The 25,920-nt window shown below is 31.2% G+C and overlaps 2 protein-coding genes across 4 annotated transcripts in view; one reads left to right on the top strand and one right to left on the bottom strand.

Annotated features, from left to right (window-relative positions):
* The window catches only part of LOC107445506 (SEC14-like protein 2), a 50,309-nt gene extending 28,465 nt beyond the window's left edge, over nucleotides 1-21,844 (top strand). For all 3 annotated transcript variants that reach the window (XM_071183534.2, XM_071183535.2, XM_071183533.2), the window contains 6 exons: nucleotides 1,833-1,911; nucleotides 5,356-5,436; nucleotides 13,171-13,257; nucleotides 16,270-16,376; nucleotides 17,915-18,233; nucleotides 21,648-21,844. In XM_071183534.2, coding sequence (XP_071039635.2) covers nucleotides 1,833-1,911; nucleotides 5,356-5,436; nucleotides 13,171-13,257; nucleotides 16,270-16,376; nucleotides 17,915-18,233; nucleotides 21,648-21,751 — 777 coding nt within the window. In that variant the 3' untranslated portion in view covers nucleotides 21,752-21,844. The remainder of the gene's footprint in view (nucleotides 1-1,832; nucleotides 1,912-5,355; nucleotides 5,437-13,170; nucleotides 13,258-16,269; nucleotides 16,377-17,914; nucleotides 18,234-21,647) is intronic.
* LOC107445505 (dual oxidase 2) overlaps nucleotides 1-25,920 on the bottom strand; it is a 161,058-nt gene that overhangs the window by 124,233 nt on the left and 10,905 nt on the right. The window lies entirely within an intron of this gene.

A 25,920-nucleotide genomic window follows, 5' to 3' on the forward strand; every position in this document is an offset into this window, starting at 1 on the left:
TATTGGCAGCGGCTACTAGGAGAAAATTTTAGCCTCGTATTTGAAATTTTCAAATAGATCATCTAAGAGAACTATTTGAAAAATGGAATTTTCTCCTTGGTCAAGACTTAGCCAGCATTTTATCTTAGCTAACGAAATTTTTTGCAATTATTGCATACAATAAATAAAGCCATCAATGGAAGTTGCAAGTTTATTGCTATATTTTGCGACATTCAGTATTTATTTCCAGTTTGTTCATGACCTTATGAGCTCAAAAACAACTTTTTTCGTTCGTGGTTTATAGTTGTTTTCATCCATTGACTTCTTCATTACTTGTTTCATTGATCCTGCGCAGTAACTTTTCAGTACGCACTCATCGTTTTCACGCATTTCATTTCCAGAACTATCCACTTTGAACTGTCAATGTGCTTCTAGCACTTACGTTCCAAGATAAATCTAAAATTAGGTAGAGAGGCAATTTATTTACGTCACTTTAGAGCTGCACAATGGGCTGCTGGATACATTTTTAAAGGATGATCCGAAGACATGCAATCACAATTCTGAGCCTCTATAGAGAGAACCTCATTCGTGAGTTCCCTTCTTCAATTTAGGCATAGATCTGAAGGGGAAGGAAATTTTCTCCAGAATCTTGTACTCACGGTACTGCTCAATGACCGATTTAATGACTTTCGATTCCACAGATTTTAAGCACGTATATTACATGTACTCGATGGGTCTTGCCGGAGTTGAGGTTCGAACCTCGAACTCTGCGAACCAGAGTTAGGTTCTTCAATCACTGGGCTTCAACTGCCGGGATCTAGACTTTGAGAATGATTTTACTGGAGATACCATGCGACAACTTTGCGGTTAATATAGACTAAGCACAAAATATAGATAGATAAATTGGAGTTATGAAATCATCCGATTTGGCTAGCGTCAATAATGCATTTTATAATTGATATTACTTTTACGATATTATTTGCAAACAGAATCTTGTACTCACGGTACTGCTCAATGACCGACTTAATGACTTTCGATTTCACAGATTTTACGAGCGCGTATATTACATGTACTCGATGGGTCTTACCGGAGTTGAGGTTCGAACCTCGAATTCTGCGAACCAGAGTTAGGTTCTTCAATTACTGGGCTTCAACTGCCGGTATCTAGACTTTGAGAATGATTTTACTGGAGATACCATGCGACAACTTTGCGGTTAATATAGACTAAGCACAAAATATAGATAGATAAATTGGAGTTATGAAATCATCCGATTTGGCTAGCGTCAATAATGCATTTTATAATTGATATTACTTTTACGATATTATTTGCAAACAGAATCTTGTACTCACGGTACTGCTCAATGACCGACTTAATGACTTTCGATTTCACAGATTTTACGAGCGCGTATATTACATGTACTCGATGGGTCTTACCGGAGTTGAGGTTCGAACCTCGAATTCTGCGAACCAGAGTTAGGTTCTTCAATCACTGGGCTTCAACTGCCGGTATCTAGACTTTGAGAATGATTTTACTGGAGATACCATGCGACAACTTTGCGGTTAATATAGACTAAGCACAAAATATAGATAGATAAATTGGAGTTATGAAATCATCCGATTTGGCTAGCGTCAATAATGCATTTTATAATTGATATTACTTTTACGATGTTATTTGCAAACATTATTACTTTTCAGACAGGTTTCAAAATATATCTGACTACCTCAGATTTTTAAAAAGATGTAAATGATTTCATAAATGAACTCATGAAAATCAAACAGCATTTAGATTTTCAAATTTACCGAAAAATTTAGTTTTATGTTAACTTTATAGTAATATTTCTTTTTTTTTTACAGCTTGGCAAAGTGCTAACTCAGTTTGTATTCATATTCGATATGAAAGGTTTTAGTTTATACCAGGCCTCAAACAAGGAAGGTAAGCGAATTATATGATTTCTTGATATTATTTATAAGTAATAATTATTTTTTGTTTCACTTGCTTTAGAACTAATTATTATTTTGACTTTTAAAAATTACACATCACCAACCTATTTCAACCCAACATCAAGTCATTGCCAGAAAAAAAAATAGTGACCAATCTAAAATTTATATTTTTGATATTAAAAACTTAGCATTGTTTTCCTCAAATTATATAAAATAGTTGCCTAGCATTCAGTCAAAAATACTTATGAGATATATTTTTAAAATCCTTCTAAAAATGACAGAAAAAGAGTGTACACATATAGGGACAATATATTAATATTTCAGCTGGGAAAAGTTATTGATTTATTTGAATTCCCGGATTAGAATTTGTCAGATTTGCTTTCGAAATGAAAAAAATGTGAATATGAATCTTGAAAATAATAAAGAGAAAAAAAAAGTAGAAACCAGTCCAATCATTCACTCACGATATTGTGAACCTTCTTGACGTGATAAACCTTCTTTGCAATATCATTGTTTTCCATTATAGTGAAGGAAGCTAAATGGAAAACCTTCAATCATTTTAATCTTATTTTTAAATATACTATTAAGTTTCATGTATGCATTCGATAAAATAAAAAGAATCCTGTGATAATTTTTTCGATATACCGGAATGTTAAGGGGGATTTGATGGTCAAAACACAACTTTTTTTAAAAAAAAAAACGCATATGGTTGCAGACTTAGGTGAAATTATAGAAAAGTGTTTACATAAAAATGAGTTCTCAATTTTTTGGGTGAGTTCTAAATCACTGTCGTTTTTAAATGATTGACATAATCCAATTTTAATCTGATCTGATTCTTTTAATTATTAAATTATAATAAATTTCTTATTATTTTCACTTGTTTTATCCTATGTTACAAAAACTTCTGCGTTTTAATAGTCTATGCGGTAAACTTTCTGCGCAAATTTTCAAACAATATATGAACTTAAATATTTCTTACTAACATTGATAGGAAGCATGTAATTAATTAAATGACTGACTTTTTCGCAAAGACGCTTTTAATTAGCCGATCAGCCCACAGAGACTAAATAACGCAGAGAGACTTCGTAATGACTCGTAGACACTGAATTTTCACTCGACACTACACAGGCACACTTTCTGTTTAGGCCTGGTGAGATCAGTGATTTACAGTGCACAATATGATATAACATTAAAAAAATACAGGTGGTTATCAAAATAATGGAAACACCCTGGATTTTGAAGGAATCCCTTATTAATATGGCCGTAAATGTTCTCATTATGAAGGTATCTCCTAACTGTAATTGTTGACCCTGGAGAATCCAGATGCTGATTGAGCTCTGCAGTCACTTTGGCTGCAGTTGTTTTCTTTTTAGACATTACAATCCGCTTCAATACCCGTCGGTCTCTTTCACTCAGTTTCTCCTTCCGTCCACTATTTTGCTTTGCTGAGCTTGTCTTTCCGCGCTGTGTGTATGCTGTCATGACTTTAAACACCGTAACTCTAGAAACGATTAAAAGCTGGGATGTTTCGGCCGCTGTTGCTCCAACTAGTCGGACTCCTACAATTTGGCCTCTCTGAAAATCTGTGAGGTCTGACATTTTACGCTTCTGACAAAAAATCAAAACGTAGACAACTCTGCTAAAACTCTCTCATACCACCCAATATGTGTACTTTTTACATTGGAAAAAACTGGTAGCTAAGATTATATTTTAATGCTTATGAAGCGAATTCTTAAATGTCCCTTTTATTCACAAGTGTTTCCATTATTTTGATAATCACCTGTATATTGTGTTAATTACTTACGGAAAATGTATCACTTAATCTTTATTTACACTGGTGCAAGAAATTACGAAAATTTGCAGACTTGGTCGATTATCTCTAGAGTTTCTGGACCGATTTTAATGGAATTTGATACGTACATACATTGATACAATATAAAACAAACTAGGAGGCTCCGCCCCCTGCTCGCTAACGCTCACCAACCCCCGAGAATTGCTACGCAATCCTATGTGGTTCACACCGTGAACCATGGCTCGCTGCGCTCACTCGCCAATGAACACAATGTTCTAGCACAAAGACATAATATATTATCATCAAAGACATAGTATTGTACTTATGTAGATGAATTCTACCAATGTTCTTATTGGCTTTTAAAAAAGTATATTAGCTATTTAGATTGTACATGGTGAAAAAATCAAAACATTAGCTAAATAAGAAACATATTAGCAAAATAAATTATCAAATATTGCTTCACTAATATTCTGCATTTGAAAGCGTGAAAATTCAATGCATAAATAAACGCGAAATATAAAAAAATTCAATGCATTCAATATAAGCACTTAAACGTTTTTTAGACGTTTAGGTAGCTCCCAGTAGAAAAATATCAATTCAACAGCGGCCTTTTAAAGCATTCTCACTTCAATTCCTAATTGAGTTTAAATTAAATATTGTCATGTTTTTAGTGCATGAATCTGAATTGAACAACCTGATAATGCTCACTCTGGTTATTGTTATCTGGTTGCTCACTACGTGCTCTTGCGCGCCGAATCCAATCAATTAAAAATGAAAACTGTTTGCCAGCGCGAGAAAAGAAATATAATTGGTTTTATTGATGCATACATACGTACGTATTAGCGTTTTATATAATATAGATAGATAACCATTCAATAATTGTATTACACACGTAATATCGTGCGTAACTCTAGTTTCAACAGGAAGGTATGAAGCAGCAGTAGCAGAAAAAAATGGGTCAATAGGGGTCATGGTCCCCGCTTACAGATATATAGGCCTTGAAGTGTGATTTCATACTTCAAATAAGGCAGTTAATTATTTCCTGTGGCAATTGTCCTGAATTGTCTTGTGGAAATTTCATACCTTCTCACACCAACGAGTGTTACACACGATCATGCGTGTGTATTACAATTGCTGAATAGTTATTTGTAGAATTTGTAGAATTATTTGTACAATTGCTGAATAGTTATTGTATCAATGTATGTACAAATCAAATTTCATTAAATTCGGTCGCGTAGTTCTAGAGGTAATCGACCAAGTCTGCAAATTCTCGTAATTATTTACACCAGTGTATTACAAAACAAATTTTTATTTATTTCAATGCGTTAGTAGGGGCCTTTATATTGTTATACCACAATACGAGAACATCTAAGCAGCTCAAGTGGCTTGTCAGAAATTTCCATAAAGATACGCTCAACTTGTAAATGAGTTTGGTTTTGGGTTCCGAAACAATCAACATACTTATAATATCAATTGATGATATGACAACGCCTCTGTCAGTGATCTCATATATCAAGTAAAATTTGGTTCTTGGAATGCTGTGACTATTCACGCGAAAATTTAATTTCTGCTTTAATTTGCCTTATTGGTTCACTTTTAGAAACGTCTTTTCATAAAATTATTGTAAAAAACTTTTATTTGCAGCTCTTGAAGAAATGTATGAAGGTTTCAAATTATTCCAAGACAATTATCCAGAAAGAATTAAGGCTATTTATGTTTTAAATGGTAAGTTTTGCATCAAGTATGAAATTTTAATAAATTTAATACTTGAAAATCAAAATAAATAAAACACTTGTAATTTTTTACTTTGTCATAAATGGTGCTGCTTTCCACAAGGTTTCTTCGAATTTTTTTTTTGTCCAGGGAAATATTGTTTGCTTTGTTTTAAGAAAAAAATGCAACGCTTATGTTTGGGCTAATTTTCTATACGTATATATATTTTTCTTACACTGTGGCAAAAAAAGTCTCATTACAACTCCCCGAATGGCAACGCTAGAAAATCGACCAATGATTGCCGCTAAAAATACCACATGCCAAATCTAGCTGAGATGGCTCAACATATAGCGCTTTTAAAAACGGAAACTGAAATAACCAGAAAGAGCATAAGCAAGGCAGAAGTGAGTAGTCTTTGTCGATATATCTCTATTTTAGTATTTTGTCGAAAGCGCTTTTTTTCACGAATATTACGAATTTATTTGACAATTTTTAATTTATATCACGAATTTATTTGCTTTACTAGAATTTATTTGTTTATGCAGGTTTTTCCATTGCAATTCACTTGTTTCAATTTTTAATAGACTTAATTATAGCCAAAATTTCAACCTTTTTAAAGAGATATCAGTTTTAAAAGTTTTATCTTAAGATTTTATACTATAGCACATTTCTAATAGGTTTAACGAATTACATGTCATTTATTTGAATTCAAATTTATTTTAATGGCATATTTACTTAGTATTTACTAAAAACATGTAATTTTTTTTTTAAAAAAAAGTTGTTATATGGATTTGAATGATTGTTTTGAATAATTAGAATTTTGTGCATTTGCAATGTCAGTGTGAATTTGCAGTCAGTAGCGAGCGAAGTGAGCTAGGTTTGCGGAGCAAACCATATAAGATTGCGTAGCAATTTTCGGGGGTTGGCGAGCGTTAACGAGCAGGGGGCGTAGACCACTAGTGTATATTAATTCACTATGGGTTTTGCGCTCATTGGTCTATAAACAAATCTTAAAAGAGAAATGATCGCTTAAAGGCAGAAGGTTGTAATAAACAAGCTATAAGCTGCCTGTTTTTTTACCCTTTGGAAAAATAGTTCTTGGTTTGCAATTCATGACGTCCGCACTTTTCAACTACAATAATCAGGAGTAATAGTAAACAGTCCGCATGTGTTGCTATGGCGACCGCTGCTGTTTGATAATCTATATTATATAAAACGCTAATACGTATGTATCAATAAAACCGATGATATTTCTTTTCTCGCGTTGGCAACAGTTTTAATTTTTAATTGATGGGCTTCGGCGCGCAAGAGCACGTAGTGAGCATCATATGGCTAATCTATATTATATAAAACGCTAATACGTTTTAATTGATAGGCTTCGGCGCGAAAGAGCATGTAGTGAGTTTCATATGTCTAATCGGGTGAATTCTCACCGAATTATCAAGAAAATTCTCACAAAATTATCTTCATCGAAGCCGATGCTTTACATCCGGCGTTCAGTACTATTTCATATTGTTTTACAACACATGGTTTTAGCCCTCTGGGGGGAAAGACTTTAAAACAAAACTTACAACAGTTACTTTTCTCAACAACTGAAATTTAGAATAGTGTGATTAAGAAAAATATGCGAACTGTTTTCAGTTTCAAATTAATATTGAAATGCACAGGTTTAGAATTTTCTACAGTGAAAAGTTTTCGGAACTTCAGTGTTCAAAAAAGTATACAAAAGCTAGACGTTGAGAACGTATCCAATGAGCGAGCAAAGCGAGCATCGGATTGCGAAGCAATCCGAAATGAACTGCGAAAGCAGTTCCGGGGGTTGGCGAGCGCCAGCGAGCAGGGGGCGAAGACTCCTAGTTTTTTTAGAATTCTTTTTCTCACTTTTAATTTTGTTATGCATTAAGTTGGTGAGCTTATTTTTGAGATATGGGACCAGAGAGATCCCATAAATACTTCTTGAGTAGTGAATAAGAGAATAATTTGTCATTTGAACTATATTTTTGTTTTTAATGTTTTAATTAAGAATCAGAAATTCTAACCTACAGTTCAAACTGGATCGTTTTCAATACTAATTCAGGTGAATATCACAAATAAAGAGGGTCCAAACTGACTGACACAGTCCCAAAAGTTAGAGTTGAAGCTAGAAAAAAAACGAGGCCAAGGCCTAAACTTAAGCCCATCCCTCACAAAAGCACCAAAGTGGTTGAGAGAATTGAATCCTATCGAAGAGCGAATGCTGGCTTTCCGAAACCCTTTCATGCAATTACGAGAACTGGGTGCTGATCTTCTTCAGTTAGGGATAAAAAGATCCAAAGTTAACGTACCCGATGACTTGCAAAAGATTGTAGACTGTCTTCCACGCAATATAAACGATTCATTCACTATTCATGTAAAATTGAAAAAAAAGCCTAGCTCTCAAATCATATTTCATGTAGGAGCGTTTGAATCCTAAATGAGTGTATGATGCAGCTTACAATCTCCTTCAAACACCATTTTACCAATCCGAAAATGTTAATATTGATCTCGATTGGTTGTTCAATGTCTATTCAGTCATCAAAAGAATTTACTCAGAATGTGTCTGAGTTGGATTCAAATATGTCTGCGAAATTGTGTACCGATCAGTTCAGGATTAACAGTTAGAGATGAAAACACAATAAAGTTGCTCTCCTAAAAAAAATTAGACAACAACCATTTTGCCATGGGATAACATATGGTCGCCTTGCGGTGATCACATTCCCCCCCTTTTAATCTCCTTTGAAACGAAAATTTGAATTGATTTATAAATTATGATTATACCTGTTTTCTGGATTCGAATCTTTTAATTCGAACATAATAATATAATAATGCATATAAATTGTAAAAGGTATTTAAATGCATAATATATGTAACAGTTGAAGATATATATTGATCCAAGATACATTAGATAATAATATATTGATCCAATTTACTAATTTTACATAGTGTTATTCGAAGTTTCAATTATGATATAAAATAAAAAAAAATTATTGCATTTTTTTCATTAATTGGAATTTTCAGCAAAAAATAGAATGATTTTATTATTTTATTTCTTTTTGACATTTTCTAAACTGGTCGTAGAAATTTTAAACATAAGCGGTTGCATGGTATCACATGCTATTTTATCAATTATTGATGACGGAACCTGTCTTTTTCGAAACTTCCTTAGAATATATATATATATATATATATATATTTTACTACCACCCCCTCGATACGCTGTTGGACCACTTTTAGCCCGCAATAATATTTGAATTCTTCTAAGCATTGATTCTATGAGATGTTGGTAGGCGGTAGGAGGAATTTGATCTCATATGCGACTTTTCAGTTTCAACTGATTGGATGGCACAGGATCCTGCTGTCTTATGCCTCGTTCGATGTCATCCCACAAATTCTCAGTCGGATTGAGATCTGGTGATTGTGAGGACTAACGAAGCAAACTAAAGTCACCGTCATGATCGTCAAACCATCTGACGATAATACGAGCTGTATGATTTTCGTAGCAGTATGAAGCCGCATTGTCTTGCTGAATGCTCGTGTGGAATCTCCGGCAGGATGTATAACAGGATGCACTTGATGTGCGATAACACTTAAGTGCTCATGGACATTTAGACGTTATTCCACACGAATCAAAGGACCTATGCAATGCTAAGAAAACATCCCCCAAACCATACCATTGCCTCCACCAGCGTGGCAATGCAGTTGTGGTTCATGCTTTCGTGTTGTTTTCGCCATTTCCGAACCCTGCCATATGCATAGCGTAATTGAAAATGCATTTCATCAGACCACGTGACCCTTTTCCATTGACCCTTGACTACTGTCGAATCCTTATGCTTCTTTGCAAACTGGAGGCATCTGGTCTCGTTCAGGGCCTGGCCTTCATTATTATTCCCCTCCATTCGAAGTACTGTTGTTCTTCTGTTGCACTGGACAACTCTGACAAGTCTCCTTTGAGCTTGAGCATTCATTAGCCTGTGAAGGACCACAAGCCTGATGTTGAGACCTAGTTTTTTGCTTGGTAGTTTCCCCTCTGTACACATTAATAACTCCTGTTTACCAGTTCTGATACTGGTTCCGACGCTTCAAGCACCTACAATAATCCCACATTCAAACAGAGTTAAGATAAGTTTTTTGCCCATATCTCCGAACGTAACACAGTGCAATTGATGGTTCACTTGCCTTGCATTCTCTTTTAGTAGTTATCTGGCCCTCTAGAAGCAACACTGTGATGTAATAGCTCACTTTGTTTAAAACTGCCAGGTGGTCATATTAACTTGCCACTATGTGCATATAAAAAGCTTATCATTATATAATATCTATCTATCTATCTATCTATCTATCTATCTATCTATCTATCTATCTATCTATCTATCTATCTATCTATCTATCTATCTATCTATCTATCTATCTATCTATCTATCTATCTATCTATCTATCTATCTATCTATCTATCTATCTATCTATCTATCTATCTATCTATCTATCTATCTATCTATCTATCTATCTATCTATCTATCTATCTATCTATCTATCTATCTATCTATCTATCTATCTATCTATCTATCTATCTATCTATCTATCTATCTATCTATCTATCTATCTATCTATCTATCTATCTATCTATCTATCTATCTATCTATCTATCTATCTATCTATCTATCTATCTATCTATCTATCTATCTATCTATCTATCTATCTATCTATCTATCTATCTATCTATCTATCTATCTATCTATCTATCTATCTATCTATCTATCTATCTATCTATCTATCTATCTATCTATCTATCTATCTATCTATCTATCTATCTATCTATCTATCTATCTATCTATCTATCTATCTATCTATCTATCTATCTATCTATCTATCTATCTATCTATCTATCTATCTATCTATCTATCTATCTATCTATCTATCTATCTATCTATCTATCTATCTATCTATCTATCTATCTATCTATCTATCTATCTATCTATCTATCTATCTATCTATCTATCTATCTATCTATCTATCTATCTATCTATCTATCTATCTATCTATCTATCTATCTATCTATCTATCTATCTATCTATCTATCTATCTATCTATCTATCTATCTATCTATCTATCTATCTATCTATCTATCTATCTATCTATCTATCTATCTATCTATCTATCTATCTATCTATCTATCTATCTATCTATCTATCTATCTATCTATCTATCTATCTATCTATCTATCTATCTATCTATCTATCTATCTATCTATCTATCTATCTATCTATCTATCTATCTATCTATCTATCTATCTATCTATCTATCTATCTATCTATCTATCTATCTATCTATCTATCTATCTATCTATCTATCTATCTATCTATCTATCTATCTATCTATCTATCTATCTATCTATCTATCTATCTATCTATCTATCTATCTATCTATCTATCTATCTATCTATCTATCTATCTATCTATCTATCTATCTATCTATCTATCTATCTATCTATCTATCTATCTATCTATCTATCTATCTATCTATCTATCTATCTATCTATCTATCTATCTATCTATCTATCTATCTATCTATCTATCTATCTATCTATCTATCTATCTATCTATCTATCTATCTATCTATCTATCTATCTATCTATCTATCTATCTATCTATCTATATATATATATATATATATATATATATATATATATATATATATATATATATATATATACGATACTCTAGTTATGGCTCAAAAGGTGCTTGAAGAAATATTAAGTAATGGAGCATTGGGATGAGTTTATTTTTAAAATCTTATCTTACGGGAGAGATGGAAATAATTTTAATACTTCTGCTGCCTAAAATGGTGAAAAATCCGGAACTCATACTTACGGTGATTTGTGCTATTTAATAATTTGTGCCGGACAGATTTTGAACTATTACTATAATTCAATACATAAGGAACTTTGACAATATTGTAGACATCGCCTGAAAATACTTAAAATTGAAATCGAAGTACTTCCGAGCTGCTGGAAAAGCCTCGTGCAACAGTTAGAGGGTGACAAAGAAATGGTTAATATTTTGCTTAAAACTAAATAAGCTGTTAGGATTGGAGAACATGTAAAATATTTAAGTTCATAATAAGTATAAGAATATTTAAGTACAGGTGGGCTGTGCATTCGGTTTTGTTACCATTGAAGTGTATATGTTGTTCAAGGTAATTTTGAAAGTGACAAAGCTGGTAGCCTGCGTCGGTTAGTACTCAATGAAACTTTGCGCTGTAAAATAAATTTAAACAATTATTATGTGTCCAGAATGCATGTTTCCACGCATAAATATTCAAAAATTAACAATATGAATGAATTTAATGAGGAATTTTGGGAACTTTGAGGTCCTTTTTGGGAACATAAAACATATACCGATAGAATATCTTTGTTTTATCATGTGAACACTCTGAAAATTATGTTAAAATGAAGATTTTTAAAGAAAATATATATGTTAAACTTTTTTCCTCTTTTACCAAAAAAAACATGGTTAGAACGAATATCGCTGTTTTGGGTATTAAACTTTTCATCCTGTTTTGCTGTGCAAAAACTATAAGATTTTGATACTTGAAAATAATATAAAAATGTACAAGACATGATAGTCTATAAAAATGTACAAGAATTGAGATGAAATAAAAAGATTAACAATTAAAAATTAGTTCAAGAATTATTAAATGTCAAACGTAAAGTAAAAACTAATATATGTGTCTCTTTGCAGCTCGCAGAAATTACTACTGAGTTGTACTTTAAAAATGTCATTTATTCCTGCCAGTTTTTTTTTTTTTAAATTCTAATTTCTTCGAAAGTTGTTGCTGTTTTAAATGCTCTTTTTACATTTTTTTAAAAAATTTTCTGCTTTACATAACTTAACTTGACATTTGTAAAGTCTTAAAGTCTAACACTAGAAATTAAGGTGTGTAGAAAACTTTATCTAAAATATGATAAATAAAAAAATTACATTCGCGAATTATTAACTTTTTAAGGTGATGTTAAAAATACTATGAAGGCCACTCTGTAGCCTCCAGGAATGCAACTAAAGAGTTGAATTCTGCGGTCACTTCCATTTATGGACTTAACCCCAGTGTTTTTTTTTTTTTTTTTTTTTTTTTTGAAATTGCACTTACTACGTTTTTAACGACGTTTTTTTGAAATTTTTTTCACTTTCTTCATCTTTTGGCAATATTATGTCATGCTTTTACGAATAATGACAATTTATCCTTTGTAGCAGAAAATTATATGTATGTCTATCAAATCTTAATTTTACAAGCTTTAGCGTAAGTTGATGCCGAAATTGAAAAAAGAAAAAAATAGAGGGTGGAATAAGTAAATGTTGCTAGATCTATCTTCCTAACATCTATATTGAAATTATAGAAACTTAATTTTGTTTATAATTTGGTTAAATTAACGTTTTAAAAGTAAACAAATTTAATTTAAGAATTTAATTAAGATAAAAATTATCCCTTATTTCATTAATATAGTGGCATAAGATTATTCTTAATTATAATCCTTATTGTTAATATAATTTATTAAAAAATGCTCATTGCTTTTGGGTAAAATATAGATACAATAAATAGATATAGATTAAAAAAAGCAAAACAATGACGCTGAGCACTGATGAAAGTAGTGTATATCAGGTTTTAAGAATTATACAATCAAATTATTAAAATACTTTTCATGTATGTATCTTAATGATTTGAATTTTCTTATTTCAGCTTCTGTGTATTTTTATATTGCATTTAATATCATTAAGGCGATTCTTTCAAGAGCTGTCATGAAAAAAATTTTTATTTTTGGAGACGGTAAGTGGATATATTGACTTTTGAAATAATTTCCTTACATCATGGTCTCTATTTTGAGATAATTATAAGATGTAAAATATAACAATTAGATTCTCAAATCAGCCACCACAATTTCCTCATACCCGATTTCAATCCTAGAGATGGCTGGGAATCCGTACCAGGCTCGCACCGGCTCAGTGCTGTCGTTAAATGTACTCAGTGGTAGACGGATCATCGGTTAGAGTCGTACCATCAAGTTAGCCGTGAAGGGTTTTCATGGTTTTCTTCCCTATGTAACACAAATATGGGCTAGTTCCATCAAAATGTCATTCTTGCGGCTTCAGATTCAAAATTTAGGAAATATAGTTTCTAAAAAATATGGCTTCATGAATTTGAAAGGAGAATTGTTCAATTCGGTTATTCGAAAACAATTTCTTATGAAAAAAATTTGATAATCATATATTAATTGTTATTTTAATTAATAGATAAAGTTAAAGGATTCAAAACTTATGCAATACAGTTAAACATATAATAAATCTGATTTATAATAAATCTTATCATTAATCTGTCGTTTTCTTCACCATGTAACACTAATGTGGTTAGTTCCATCAAAAAGTCCACTACGAAGGCAAATTTTTTCGAATACTTGATCCAGAAGTTCCCTTGTCTTCTGAATCAGGTTCAAAATTACAAGGGTATATGAGTTGCAAGCATTTTCTTGTATCATTGTTAAACAAAGTTTAAAATTTTCTGGTAACTGATGGCATTCATAAACCAGGAAAATGCCAGCCAGGATAATGACGATTTGCCATTTTACAGCATTTAACTTTACTTTAATTTAACATTTCGGCCTAAGAAGTTTATTTTCCGCAGAAAACAACAGGATTTCTTGAAATAACTCAGGTAAATCTACGTAGTTCATGTTATTAATGATTTCAAGAAGACAGGAAAATGACAACATAAAAACCTACTCACCTTGTAAAATTTGTTGAAATAGATTTTGAACCAGAAAGTTGGTTCTTTATTCCTGAAATAAGACATGTTCTGATAGGATAGAATTCTAATCAATCTCTTAGCCTAAGGGCGCTTTTTCATTACACGACACGATACCGACAAAATCGGACGACAAATGTGTGAACGACAATGTCGTCGCCGGATCGTTTAAGCAATTGTTTTTTCACTTGTCCGATATCGTTAGTGCGAGAAGTAGAAATTCTTGTTCATTCAATGTTTTGAGCTTGAGTGTGTAGACACATAAAATTTAAATAATTTATTTGAACGTGTTTTGAAAAATTATAAGTTTTAGTTTTGAATTCGTTTTGGCAACGGAGTTAGATATATAATAAATGTTGTTGTGTTCTAAAATGTTTAAGAAATAAAATATGTTATTTTTTTGATAAAATTATTGGTAGTATCGTAAATTGGCGTTCATTTAATTTAGTTGGCACAAAGACCCAACAAGTGAGCAGTTGCTTGTGTTCTGCTGGGTTTTTTTTCTGCGAACTTTAAATATGCCGGATGATAATCGTCGTCTCAAACTTTTTACTTTATTTTAGAAGAAAAAAGCTAGCAGTGCAGAAACGTTTTTGGGTGCACGAAATGGTACTTAGAGATTAACGCCACCACAGCTACAGATTTGGCGGTTTTTAAGTGCCGCCAATCTATTCTTAAAATTATGTCTGTAATCACTTAACATTACTTAAATTCTTTAAATATTTTAAAGTATTAACGTTTTTTTCAAATCGAATTAAAATATTAGTTTCATTTAGAATAATCTTTTTAGATGATTTTTTAAATGAGTTTTATCAAATTTATCTTATGAAGCCGTTCTATCATGTTTTAAAAAAATGTTTCAGTTGAATCAGGGAACAGACTTTATATTAATCAATCAAGCAGAAACCAGTAGTTAGATCGAGTTCTGTTTGAAATGCATAAGGGTCTTTATTTGCCTTCTTATCAAACCATTACTATTATAAAAAATATCATCCCTTCATTAAAGCATATAATGAATTTATAAAAATTTTCAATGAAACTTTTATGATTGTTTACGTCTTTCAACCTCATTATAATGTAAAAAATGCAGCTTCATGAAATTAAAAATTTATAACCAGACATGAGAATAAATTATATAAAACTTTTATTTTCGAATTTTACATTTGACATGATCTAATAAAATATTAAAATTGATTAAAAGAATAAAATATGATATCAAAAGAGGAGATAAAACAGGAAAGATACACAACAACTAATAAAATCGCCACGATTTGAGGAGAAATTCGCTTGCCTAGCCGACATTTGATTCCGACAAACGGTATCGCCTTGTCGGATACGACATAATCGTTATCGTATCGGTGAGTGAAAAAGCGCTCCGTTGCTGACCATGTATTTTACTTGACCCTATGTCGTTCGCCGATAATCGGAACCGTTTTGTCGTTATCGTGTCGTGTAATGAAAAAGCGCCCTAAGTCATTGATTGCTGACCTTATACATTTTGGTTAAAAATTACTAAAAAAAAGAGGCCAGGAAATTGACTGATTTTCATGTGACAGACAAATTATTGACAGAAAAAAAATATTTTTAACAAAGAGTTTTTGGAAATAATACCCTCTGCATATATTCTAGAAATGCTTACAACGGTTGAGAAAAAAAAATTAGACGTTAAAAATTTTATGGTAAATTTTGAAGCTATTTATTATTGGAAATATTGTTTGTGACATACCAGGAAAATGACATTTTGAAATTCAATTTAATTTTTTAAATATACAAAACAGTCACTGGTAATGCAAAGTCATTTTAAAATGCCAACAGCAATGATATTTATAAATTTTTTTTAAAAAAAGTTCTTTTAGTAGTATATTATTAGATCTTGGAGCAAAAGACTGTCAATTGTCGTATTCCGTGAGAATCACCCATGTCTGAGAATCGCCCATATAATTGGTAAAATGCATTTGACAAAATTTCTTTATATCCTCACGAATATTTTTTTTTATCCGAACTTACATTTTCACTTAATTTAATTTTATCTCATTTTAGAGGGGTATAAAGAAGCTCTTTTAGAACAATTTGATGCCGATGTTTTACCCGCTTTCCTGGGAGGAAATAGAACAGATCCTGACGGTAATCCCAACTGTAACACATTTGTAAGTTTAAACTTCATACAAAAATTTTCTTAGCTGCAAATATTAAGTATTAAGTTATCATCCACCCAGATTATATTCAAGGTACAATCTGTCAAGCTGCTAGCTTTCATTTTAAGTCTTATTACACTTTGAGGATAAAAAATAAATGAGCTATTATGATGAGAAATTAATTTATTTTATTTGAGAAAAAAGATGCATAAGAGTTTTGTAAACAAATATTAATTACATAATTGCTAATTTGTGAATTTTAAAATAAATTTACGAAATTTATTATGGTAATAAATTATAGCATTTGATTTAGATTAATCGAACTTATTCTAACCAGCATTTCTTATGTTGATAAAAATTACGTCGTTTCTGACAGGATGAAATAAAGATTGGTATTACCATTTGAGGTTCCATATTTGTATATTTTATCAATTGTGATTTCATATTTGGTGATATAAACTATATTGTTAAATTCGGTTGTTTCTTAACTCAGTTTTTTCTCTCCACAAGTTGGTTTAACGCATTAGCGAGGATCACAGCAAAAATGTAGGTTACTTTAGTTTTGCCAAAAATTTTTGTTACTTTACGATCTACTCTTTCGGCTGGAATTAATGTCTTTAAAACATTTCTTTATCCCTTTGTTTTAAGCAAAATTGGAAAAATTTGTTTATCAGTATTCCCAATATATTAATATTTTTGTTTAATATGATGGGGTTGAAACAAAAAAACATAATTATTTAAAAAACAAAACAATCAATCAATAAATAATAAAATAAAAAAATAAACACTTAAAAAGTTTTAAATATTTATCGTTTAAACCAGTGTTCGTCAACTTCTTTATTGCCAGGGCAGGTCAACGTTTGATAATATATTAATTTCAATAATTTTAATATTATTAGATTTAAACATGCCTTCAAAATAAAATATAGTTAGGTGCGTGGTATTGGTGCGGCCTTGGGTGACGTCTCTCAGCTACCAGTTAGCCACTCGTCCATAGAAAGTTACTCAAACCCCAGAGATATAATCACAGTAAATAAAATGAAATTAATTGAATGCTTTTAGGTATCCCGGTACCATTTAATCCACTGACCGGTAACAGTCCGTGGTCGGAGGTTGAGGGCTACTGGCTTAAATTATTTTAAAGAAAAAATTTTTGACAACTAAATTGAGGTAAAGTAAACTTGTTACACTCTTTTTCTATAAAAATGTCAGAAAATAAAAGAATATTTAATAAGTTGGCGTTAAAATCTGGATCATTTAAATTAAAATATTTTATTTTCTTTCGCGTTCGTTACAAATATATTTATTTAAATTTCACCATGAAAACGAGGGAGTAACTATTAAAAGTTAACAGACATAATAATTATAATATAACAGAAAATTTCATTAGATACTGAATTGCGCACAACAAATGCTTTTCTAAAAGTTTTAAAACATTGGAAAAATATTTGATGAAAAAAATTGTAACTATAAATGTTTCTATAAATATTAAAATATAAATTCTTTTAATGAAATTTTTTATCTATTTAAAATTCGTTTAATTTTTTCAGATTATTCATGACGGAAAAGTTCCTACAGAGATGTATCGGAAAAACCGTAAAAGCAAAAAAGCACTTGCTAATCTTGATGGAGTAAAGAAACTGTCACTAAGTCGATCTTCATATTCCGAAATTCTTATTAACATTCTCGAAGAAGATTCGCAAATTGAATGGCGATTCGAAATTGAAGCAAGGGATATAGGTTTCGGTCTATTTTACAGAGACAATTCTACAGTCGAAACAGTTTTAGAAGAGTTGATTCCATTAGAAAAAGTTGATACTGTACTAGCACCTGAAACAGGTCTATACCAATGCCGAAAAATTGGAACATGTAAGTATTGTTTATATTTATGTAGGGTATATGGTAGATATAGAATTGGAACTGATTTGTTATAGCATTGAAATGAAAAATTTGTTAATTCATAGTCTGAAACTCAATCCAGAATATACACTTGAAATCACCCTTTCATTTTGGACAGTTAATAGTTTTTAGTCGTGAATTTGATTATAGCTGGGATAAGTAGCTAAAGCGGTGTCATGCAGAAATATGTATAACACATTTCTTAAGATTTTTTTAAAAAAAACAAAAAAAAAAAAACAAAAAAAATAGTGCGTGAAGTCCCTCCACGCGGAAAAAGTGAAACTTCGTAATGTGGAAATGAAAATAGGAAGGGGTAGAAATTGATTTTTAGTGAAATCATATTGTTTCTTTAAGACAAACTTTATTAACATTGCTTACAATTCACAATTGATCGCATCTTTTAATTATCATTTTCGAGTGGAAAAATATCCAAATCTATAACATTTACAATGGAATTATGATAACTGAAGTAAGATACGAAATGTTTGAGTTCTATTTTTTCAATATTTCTTGCAAAAACTGCATCAATGGTAGTTCCCCCTTTGGTTGTTGGATCATTCCTACCATTTATCATTTCCAATCCAAATTTGTCTTTAAGGAAGGTTAATAATGATTCAACTTCAGGGAACGAGAAATTCACATTAAAATCTCCTGCAAGGATCACAGGCAGCTCGTTACCATGGTAGCGTTAAACGTTTAACGCAACCTTGTTGGAAGTCGCATTAGAAGTTTCACTTCAAAAAACACAATAATTACTTTATTTAAACCTTTTTCAATGAATAGAAATCAGTAATATAACTGCTATAACTTTATACCTCAACCTTGAAATGAGTGCAGAATAAATTTATTTTTAGAAATTCCCTTTATTATATCTGCCTAATATATTAGTATAGAATTCGAAAACCGTTATATGGTTGCTAATGTTTTGAATTCATTAAAATTCGTTATTGTTTCTCTCGCTTTCTTTTCAGCCAATACATTTGAATGCGCAAGGCTTAGGAAAAGAGCCTTGGCATTAAATTTAAACAATTAATCTCCAATACATGGATTCCTTAACTCTTCTTGGCAAAAACTATTTCAACGTACGCATTACACTGGCATTTTTGATTTCTTGATGAACGGAGGTGCCACATGGGGCTTGGCCCTGCAACCGCATATGGCCCCTCCCTGAATCGTTTCTTTTTACTTAGTAGCTCCATATGATTCCATATTTCTAAAATAAAACATTTCTGTTTATTACCAGCCGAATACTCTCTCTTCGTATGGGTGAATAAAAAAAAAAATCAATAAATCAGTACCGAGTCAAGCTCAAAACTAAAAGTCATACACCGACACAATTAAAGAGCTTGATGGAAGATCCAGATGAATGACATTTTTAGGAGAATTAATGAATTAGAGAAAATAACATGACGTGGTGGTCCTTAATATGGGTACGTTTAATGTGGCAGGACTGTTTTTGCTTTTACCTTTATCTTTACATAACTAATCCATATTAGTTTTTCGCATGCTTTTAATTTCTAATTAGGCAGTTGAAAATAAAATAAAGCAAAGAATTATTAGTCCAACCTTTTAATAAATTGGTAATAAAATAAGTCAGATGCAACTTCTTTTTCCGTTCTGAAAATGTCTCTTACCTGGCATTTTCACTAAGTTTTCAATCAATATAGCTAAAATAATTTCATTTTTTAAATTTAATATTATATGGTGTAATCTTCGTTGGCTTTACGTTATTGAAGTTCGTTGTTTATAGTTCATATCATTGGAATAAAGATAAAATGTATTTAGTATCACTTTGCATGATGCTATTTCTCGCGGCAAATTCGCGATAGTTAAAAGTTACCACTATTAGGTGATTTTCTATGGTACACTTCCCTTTTGAGTGACAGTAAAGCATTTAAATCCAAAGCATCGGCATTAAAACTGCTAAGTATTGGTGCTGTTTTAATATCACCAAATATCAATAGAATATTTTTTACCTATATTAATATATTTCGTATTATTAAGTAACCCTTTAACATTTGAGTTTTGGGTGAAATATATTTATCAGTAACAACCAACTATTATCAGTGACAATTTATCAGTGACAAGCCCCATATGGCACCTGCATCCACCAAGAAATCAAAAATGCCAATGTACGTTGAACTAGATTTTGCCAAGAAGAGTTAAGGAATCCATGTATTGGCTATTAATTGTTTAAATTAAATGCCAAGGCTCTTTTCTTTAGCCTTGCATATTCAAATGCGTTGGCTTAAAAGAAAGCGAGAGAAACAACAGCGAATTCTAATGGATCCAAAACATTAGCAGCCACATAGTGGTTTTCGAATTCTATGCTAATGTGTTAGGCAGGTATGGAGGGAATCTCTTAAAAGAAATTTAATCTGCACTTAATTCAAGGTTGAGGTATAAAAATATTACTGTTACATTACTGATTTCTTTTTATGGAAAAAAATATTAAAAAAGATAATAATTTTTTTTAAATGTTAGGAAATATGTTATGCATTTTTCAGCATGACTGGCTAGTTATTCCAGTTCTGGAAATCTCAACACTTATCTTATAAAAATTTAATTTTATGGAACATTTAATTGAGTTATAGAGCTATTAATTTTCTTAAAATGAAATTCAAGATAAATGTTATATGATTTGAATGCATGTAAAATTCTAAGGACCCAAAACCTAGAATTGGAAACTTTATCGGCATTATGTGTCCATGGCTAAGAAAGGAAACACTACTTATCGCCTCATTTGTTTTAATTTTTTAATTTGAACTATTTCGTATTGACATTAAATCAATATTTAATACCAATGAAGTGTATTTTTTAACAGCTAAAATCTCAAAGAAACCCCCATTCAAATTTTATTTAGTTTTACGATTAAAGAAGCCTCAAGAACAAATATTAACAAATAATTACAGCACGAAACAAACCTGAATCAAAAAACTCATAGGGTGCTCTGAAAAGAGCACTCACCTGAATTCAAAAATTATGTTCATCTATGTTTTATAAGCATAATTAGACAGGCCTGATAAGGAAAAAAAATCAGATTCTTTTTGGTATAAATAAACCTTATCGTTTTGTCAAATTTCCTCAAAGGAAATTTAAAAAATCATGTAAAGATTATTTTTTGAAGAAAATTAATTGTTTTGATGCATAGATTTCTTACACATCTGACTAGCAAATTATTACTAGTAAAAGTTACATCAAAGCATTAGCTACTTGTAAAATCATTTTTCCCGTTGTAATTTAAAATGAGAAAATTTATTTGTTTAATCTATTTGTATTCATGAAAACACTGATTATTAGTATTTGCACAAGAGGATAAAGTAAATGATGATTTATTATTTACGTTATGATTAATATAGTAAATAATTTTCATTTTTCTTTCAGATGTTATTTTGTTTGATAATTCTTACAGTTGGATACGTCCAAAAGAACTGTACTACACAATTCGTATCTTGAAGCCTAATAAGGAACGATATGATAATCTTTAAATGTACTTTCATAAAAATACCTGGTTGTATTTCTGTTTTCATTAGCTAAAATTTGTGAATTTCTTTGATATAAAGATTATATTTTCTTATGGACTTGGAATTTAATTTCTTGGAATTGTGATTTAAAATTAATGGTCTTTTATGACCCCATGATCTTTTTTCTAAGCTTTCTAGCATTTGGGACAAATAGTTATGTGGAATGAAGTAAAAAAAAGTAACATTAGCTGAGCTCAAGGCTTACACTACAGATTTACTACATGGATAAAAAAATTTCGTTAAAAATATCGTCCATTTCTGAAATATAATAATTGTGGTTAATTAAACCAAAATATACGGAATTTAAATAAATTCAATTGTTACTTTTTCTTTTAATCGTAAAATTGGGATTTCAAAATTATAAATTTTGTTACCTAGTGTATAGTAAAGAATGCGAAACTGAAAAGTAAACTTAATCAAATGAATGGTTTTTATGCCATGCACTAAGGTATCATGATATAATTATCAAACTTTACTACATTTTCCGAAGTTAATCAAAGTATTACTTTTAATATTTTCCAAAATTATTGAAAAAGCGCTTCTGTAAAAATTGCTGAACTTTTTGATAGTTTTTACCATATTTTTTCAGTATTCGATAGTCTGGAATTCATTTTATAATCTAAAGAAAACACTGCTGCACATTAACATATCAAAATTCATATCTTTGGAAAACATAGTGATGGAAATCACACGAATTTCTCACAATGATTTCAAGCACTCGAACAACAAAATACCAAAATGAGGATAAGAGTATATTTTGTGCAAAAACAACGTGAATGAAGCATGAATATATTTACAGCAATGGATACATGATAGTTTCTGTTCTATAAACAAGAACCATCCTCACGGATTAAATATCATTTTATTTTTTATGTTTAGACATGAGGTTCTTGTCTGTGAAACTACAGTAAGTCTATTTAGTTTTTCCTTCATCCTATTAAGATACGTTTGTAGAAATTGAAATTCGATCTGACACCCAGTGATTAATTCGGGGAACAAGTTTAACGTTGATGATTTTCGTATTAATCGCAGAACTAGGATTCTTAGCACTCTAGTTGCCTGAAAAGTGTTTGGAATTTTCTTGGTGACAAACTTTATTTAGTGATTAAAAGCACCTAATCGTAGTGGGCATAAAACGATTGAGACTTCAGCTGTCATAAGACAATGAGATGCTGTTGCAATTTGTGCTTACTAGGAAGTCATAAAATGATAAAATTTAGATTAAAAATAAATTTCATTCGGATATAAAATGACGATAAGTTCTACTTGAAGCGGCAAGAAAGTAATTAAAAGCGCGTTTCAATCAAGCTTGGAGTTTCAGTGAAGATTTGAGTGCTCTAGATAATCGGAAAAATGTCAAAATTTTAATTAAAGGTTTCTCTCACAGACATAAATCATGCTAATAAAAATGGGGTAATAAAAGCTTAAAATTTTCATCATGTGAAAGAGAATTAACTGTAATATTTTCATATATTAAAAAAACCTGAACATTTTAAAATTTTTTGTGTATTCTCTTAAACCCTTGCCGGTTCAGTGTGTCTAGTCTGATCACACTTATGACCCCTAGAATATAGGGGGTAGCCATATGGTTCCAAAAGTTTGGGCAGGAAAGCCGTCCAAAATTTGGACTCCGTATTATTGGGTCTTATTATTATAAGCCTTATTATTTGGTCTTGTCTGTCTGGACCTGTGTTCAGACAGACAAGACCCTGGTCCAATAACACAGCTTGAGGTGCAACAAGCAACAAAATTGCCTAAATGCGAGCAGGCTGCTGTCGGAGTTAAAATACCTGATGAACTTTTCATGGAAAGTTTAAAAGCTGCAATCAAACCTGTAACTGACCTGTTTAATAAAATCACGAAGAGCGAAGAGTTATCTATTGACAGGGGTGAAGGCCTGATTATAAAACTAACAGAAAAGGTGATTTGAAAATGTGTGACAATTGGAAAGGAATAGCGTTGTTAAATGTATGTACCAAAGTTTTCACTACAATAGTGCAGGAAAGAATAAAAAATGCAAAAGCCTGCGACCGGAACAAGCAGGTTTCAGACTTAATAGATCATGTGTTGGCCACTTTGCTACATTAAGGATTATAGCCGAGCAACTTATAGAATGGCAATGAACAATATATTTAAATTTCATATATTTTGAAAACACTTTCGGCAGTTTACATAGAGCAACAATCTGGATGGTGTTGAAGTACTATGGAATTCCAAAATGTTTTGCAAGCATTATCAGAAATGCATATAAAAACTACCCTATGCGAAAAATCCGTGCCAGTTAACGATCAAAATCTTTCAAGAATGATTTCGGTTTTAGGCTGGTTTGTGTATTACTATTTTTTTAATTGCTAACTATTCTAACTATCTTTTTAATTGCTTATGACCAGATTATTAAAAAAGTATCAGAGAATAAGAGGGGTATAAGATGGAACATTGCTGAATATCTTTTTGATCTTTAATTTACAGACCACTTAAGTTTACGGACCAACACACTTTAGAGCATGCAAAGTAACACAAACATTTTAAAAGTAGAGGCAATCAAAAGGGGATTTCGTATGAAATAAAATAAAACTAAAATTTTAAAATTAATCCTAAACAATTAAATGACAAATTCATAGAAAATAATAAATTAGAGGAGGTAAGCAGTTTTCTGTATCTTGAAAGTATAATTAACAACAAGGGAGGAACTGATGAAGGTATACTAAATAGAACAAAGTCCGATGCAGTTACGATATTCTCAATAAATTCTGGAAAAAAAAACATAAAAAATTCAACAAATACTCGAATTTTTGATACTGATGTCAAATCTGTTCAACTATATGGAACTGAGACAGCATAATAAAAGAACAACGAGACAATAAAAATAACATAAAAAACTTCAAGTGTTTATTAGCAACTGCTTCAGAAGGGTATCAAGTCGTTCCATAAAATTTGTATTACAGGAATCCTTAGAAAAGTAAGACAGAAACCGATTTATATGGAAATTAAAAAACTGTAAATGGAAATGGATTGGTCATGTTCTACGTAAACAAGTTTATAATTGGAAACCTCAGGGCAGTAGAAAGAGAGGAAGACCAAAAAATACTTGCCCAGGACGATTTTTTTTGTCCTGTTCCTGTTTGTAAGTGGCGCCATCTATGGCTAGGAATTCGACTTCTGCCACGCCATTCACACAACCGCAACCCGTTTATAGGGCGGGTCACATTCACACACAAAGGAGAAAGGACAAAGAACACACAGAGAGGGAAAGAAACATCCATGCTTTGCCCGGGATTCTAACCCAGGACCTTTCTGATGCAAGGACAGTTCTGATAGAAGTCCTATGCTCTAATCCGGAGTGATAAGGATATGTATGTCAATTCAGAAGAAATACGTACTTTTCCCTCAAATTCGGATTTATCCTCTCCAATGTAAAGGGGGGATGTAGACAAAGTTTTATACAGCTGGCTTTTACAGTTTAACTGCAAAAAAGGTTAAAAATTTCTTTTACGTTATTTTACAGTATCACATATCTCTTCATATCCTTTGAATGATTGTTTAATTTTACAATAATTATTTTACAAAAAGTAGGACCTCAACCTAAGGACAAATAAGCAATATAATGCAGACTATAACGGAATTAAATAATTTTTATCTATTAATTTGTTAATGAAGAAAAACTTCTTGACTTGTAAGGTGCAAAACGTTTTTATTTTTTAAAATCTAAATCTAGATTTTTATACCATTTAATCAATAAAAAGGTGCTTAAAAATTGATTAAAAAAATTAATGATAGAATGATATTGAAATGACATCCCATTTTGAGATTCAATCGCCAATTTGCAGTACTTCATATTTTACGTCTTACGAGTTAACCTATAAATGAAAGAATTAATTCTTTTTTTAATGATTTATATCTGTGGAATTAAGAAACGCCCATAATTTTAAGAATTTGCTCGATAGTTGGCAGATGTTCATCATTTTTGGATTTGATGCTTTCTTTTTCCTGAAACTGTTTTAGGTTTTGATTTCAACCGTACTTTCAACATCTGTAGACTTAAGAAATTCCCATAATTTTAAGAATTTGGTGGATAGAAAATTAGCAGATATTAATAATTTTTGGATTTGATGCTTTCTTTTTCCTGAAACTAT

This window comes from Parasteatoda tepidariorum, chromosome 7 (genome assembly GCF_982258835.1).
Source record: "Parasteatoda tepidariorum strain Cologne lab strain chromosome 7, Ptep-v5.0, whole genome shotgun sequence".
NCBI classification, from domain to species: domain Eukaryota; kingdom Metazoa; phylum Arthropoda; class Arachnida; order Araneae; family Theridiidae; genus Parasteatoda; species Parasteatoda tepidariorum.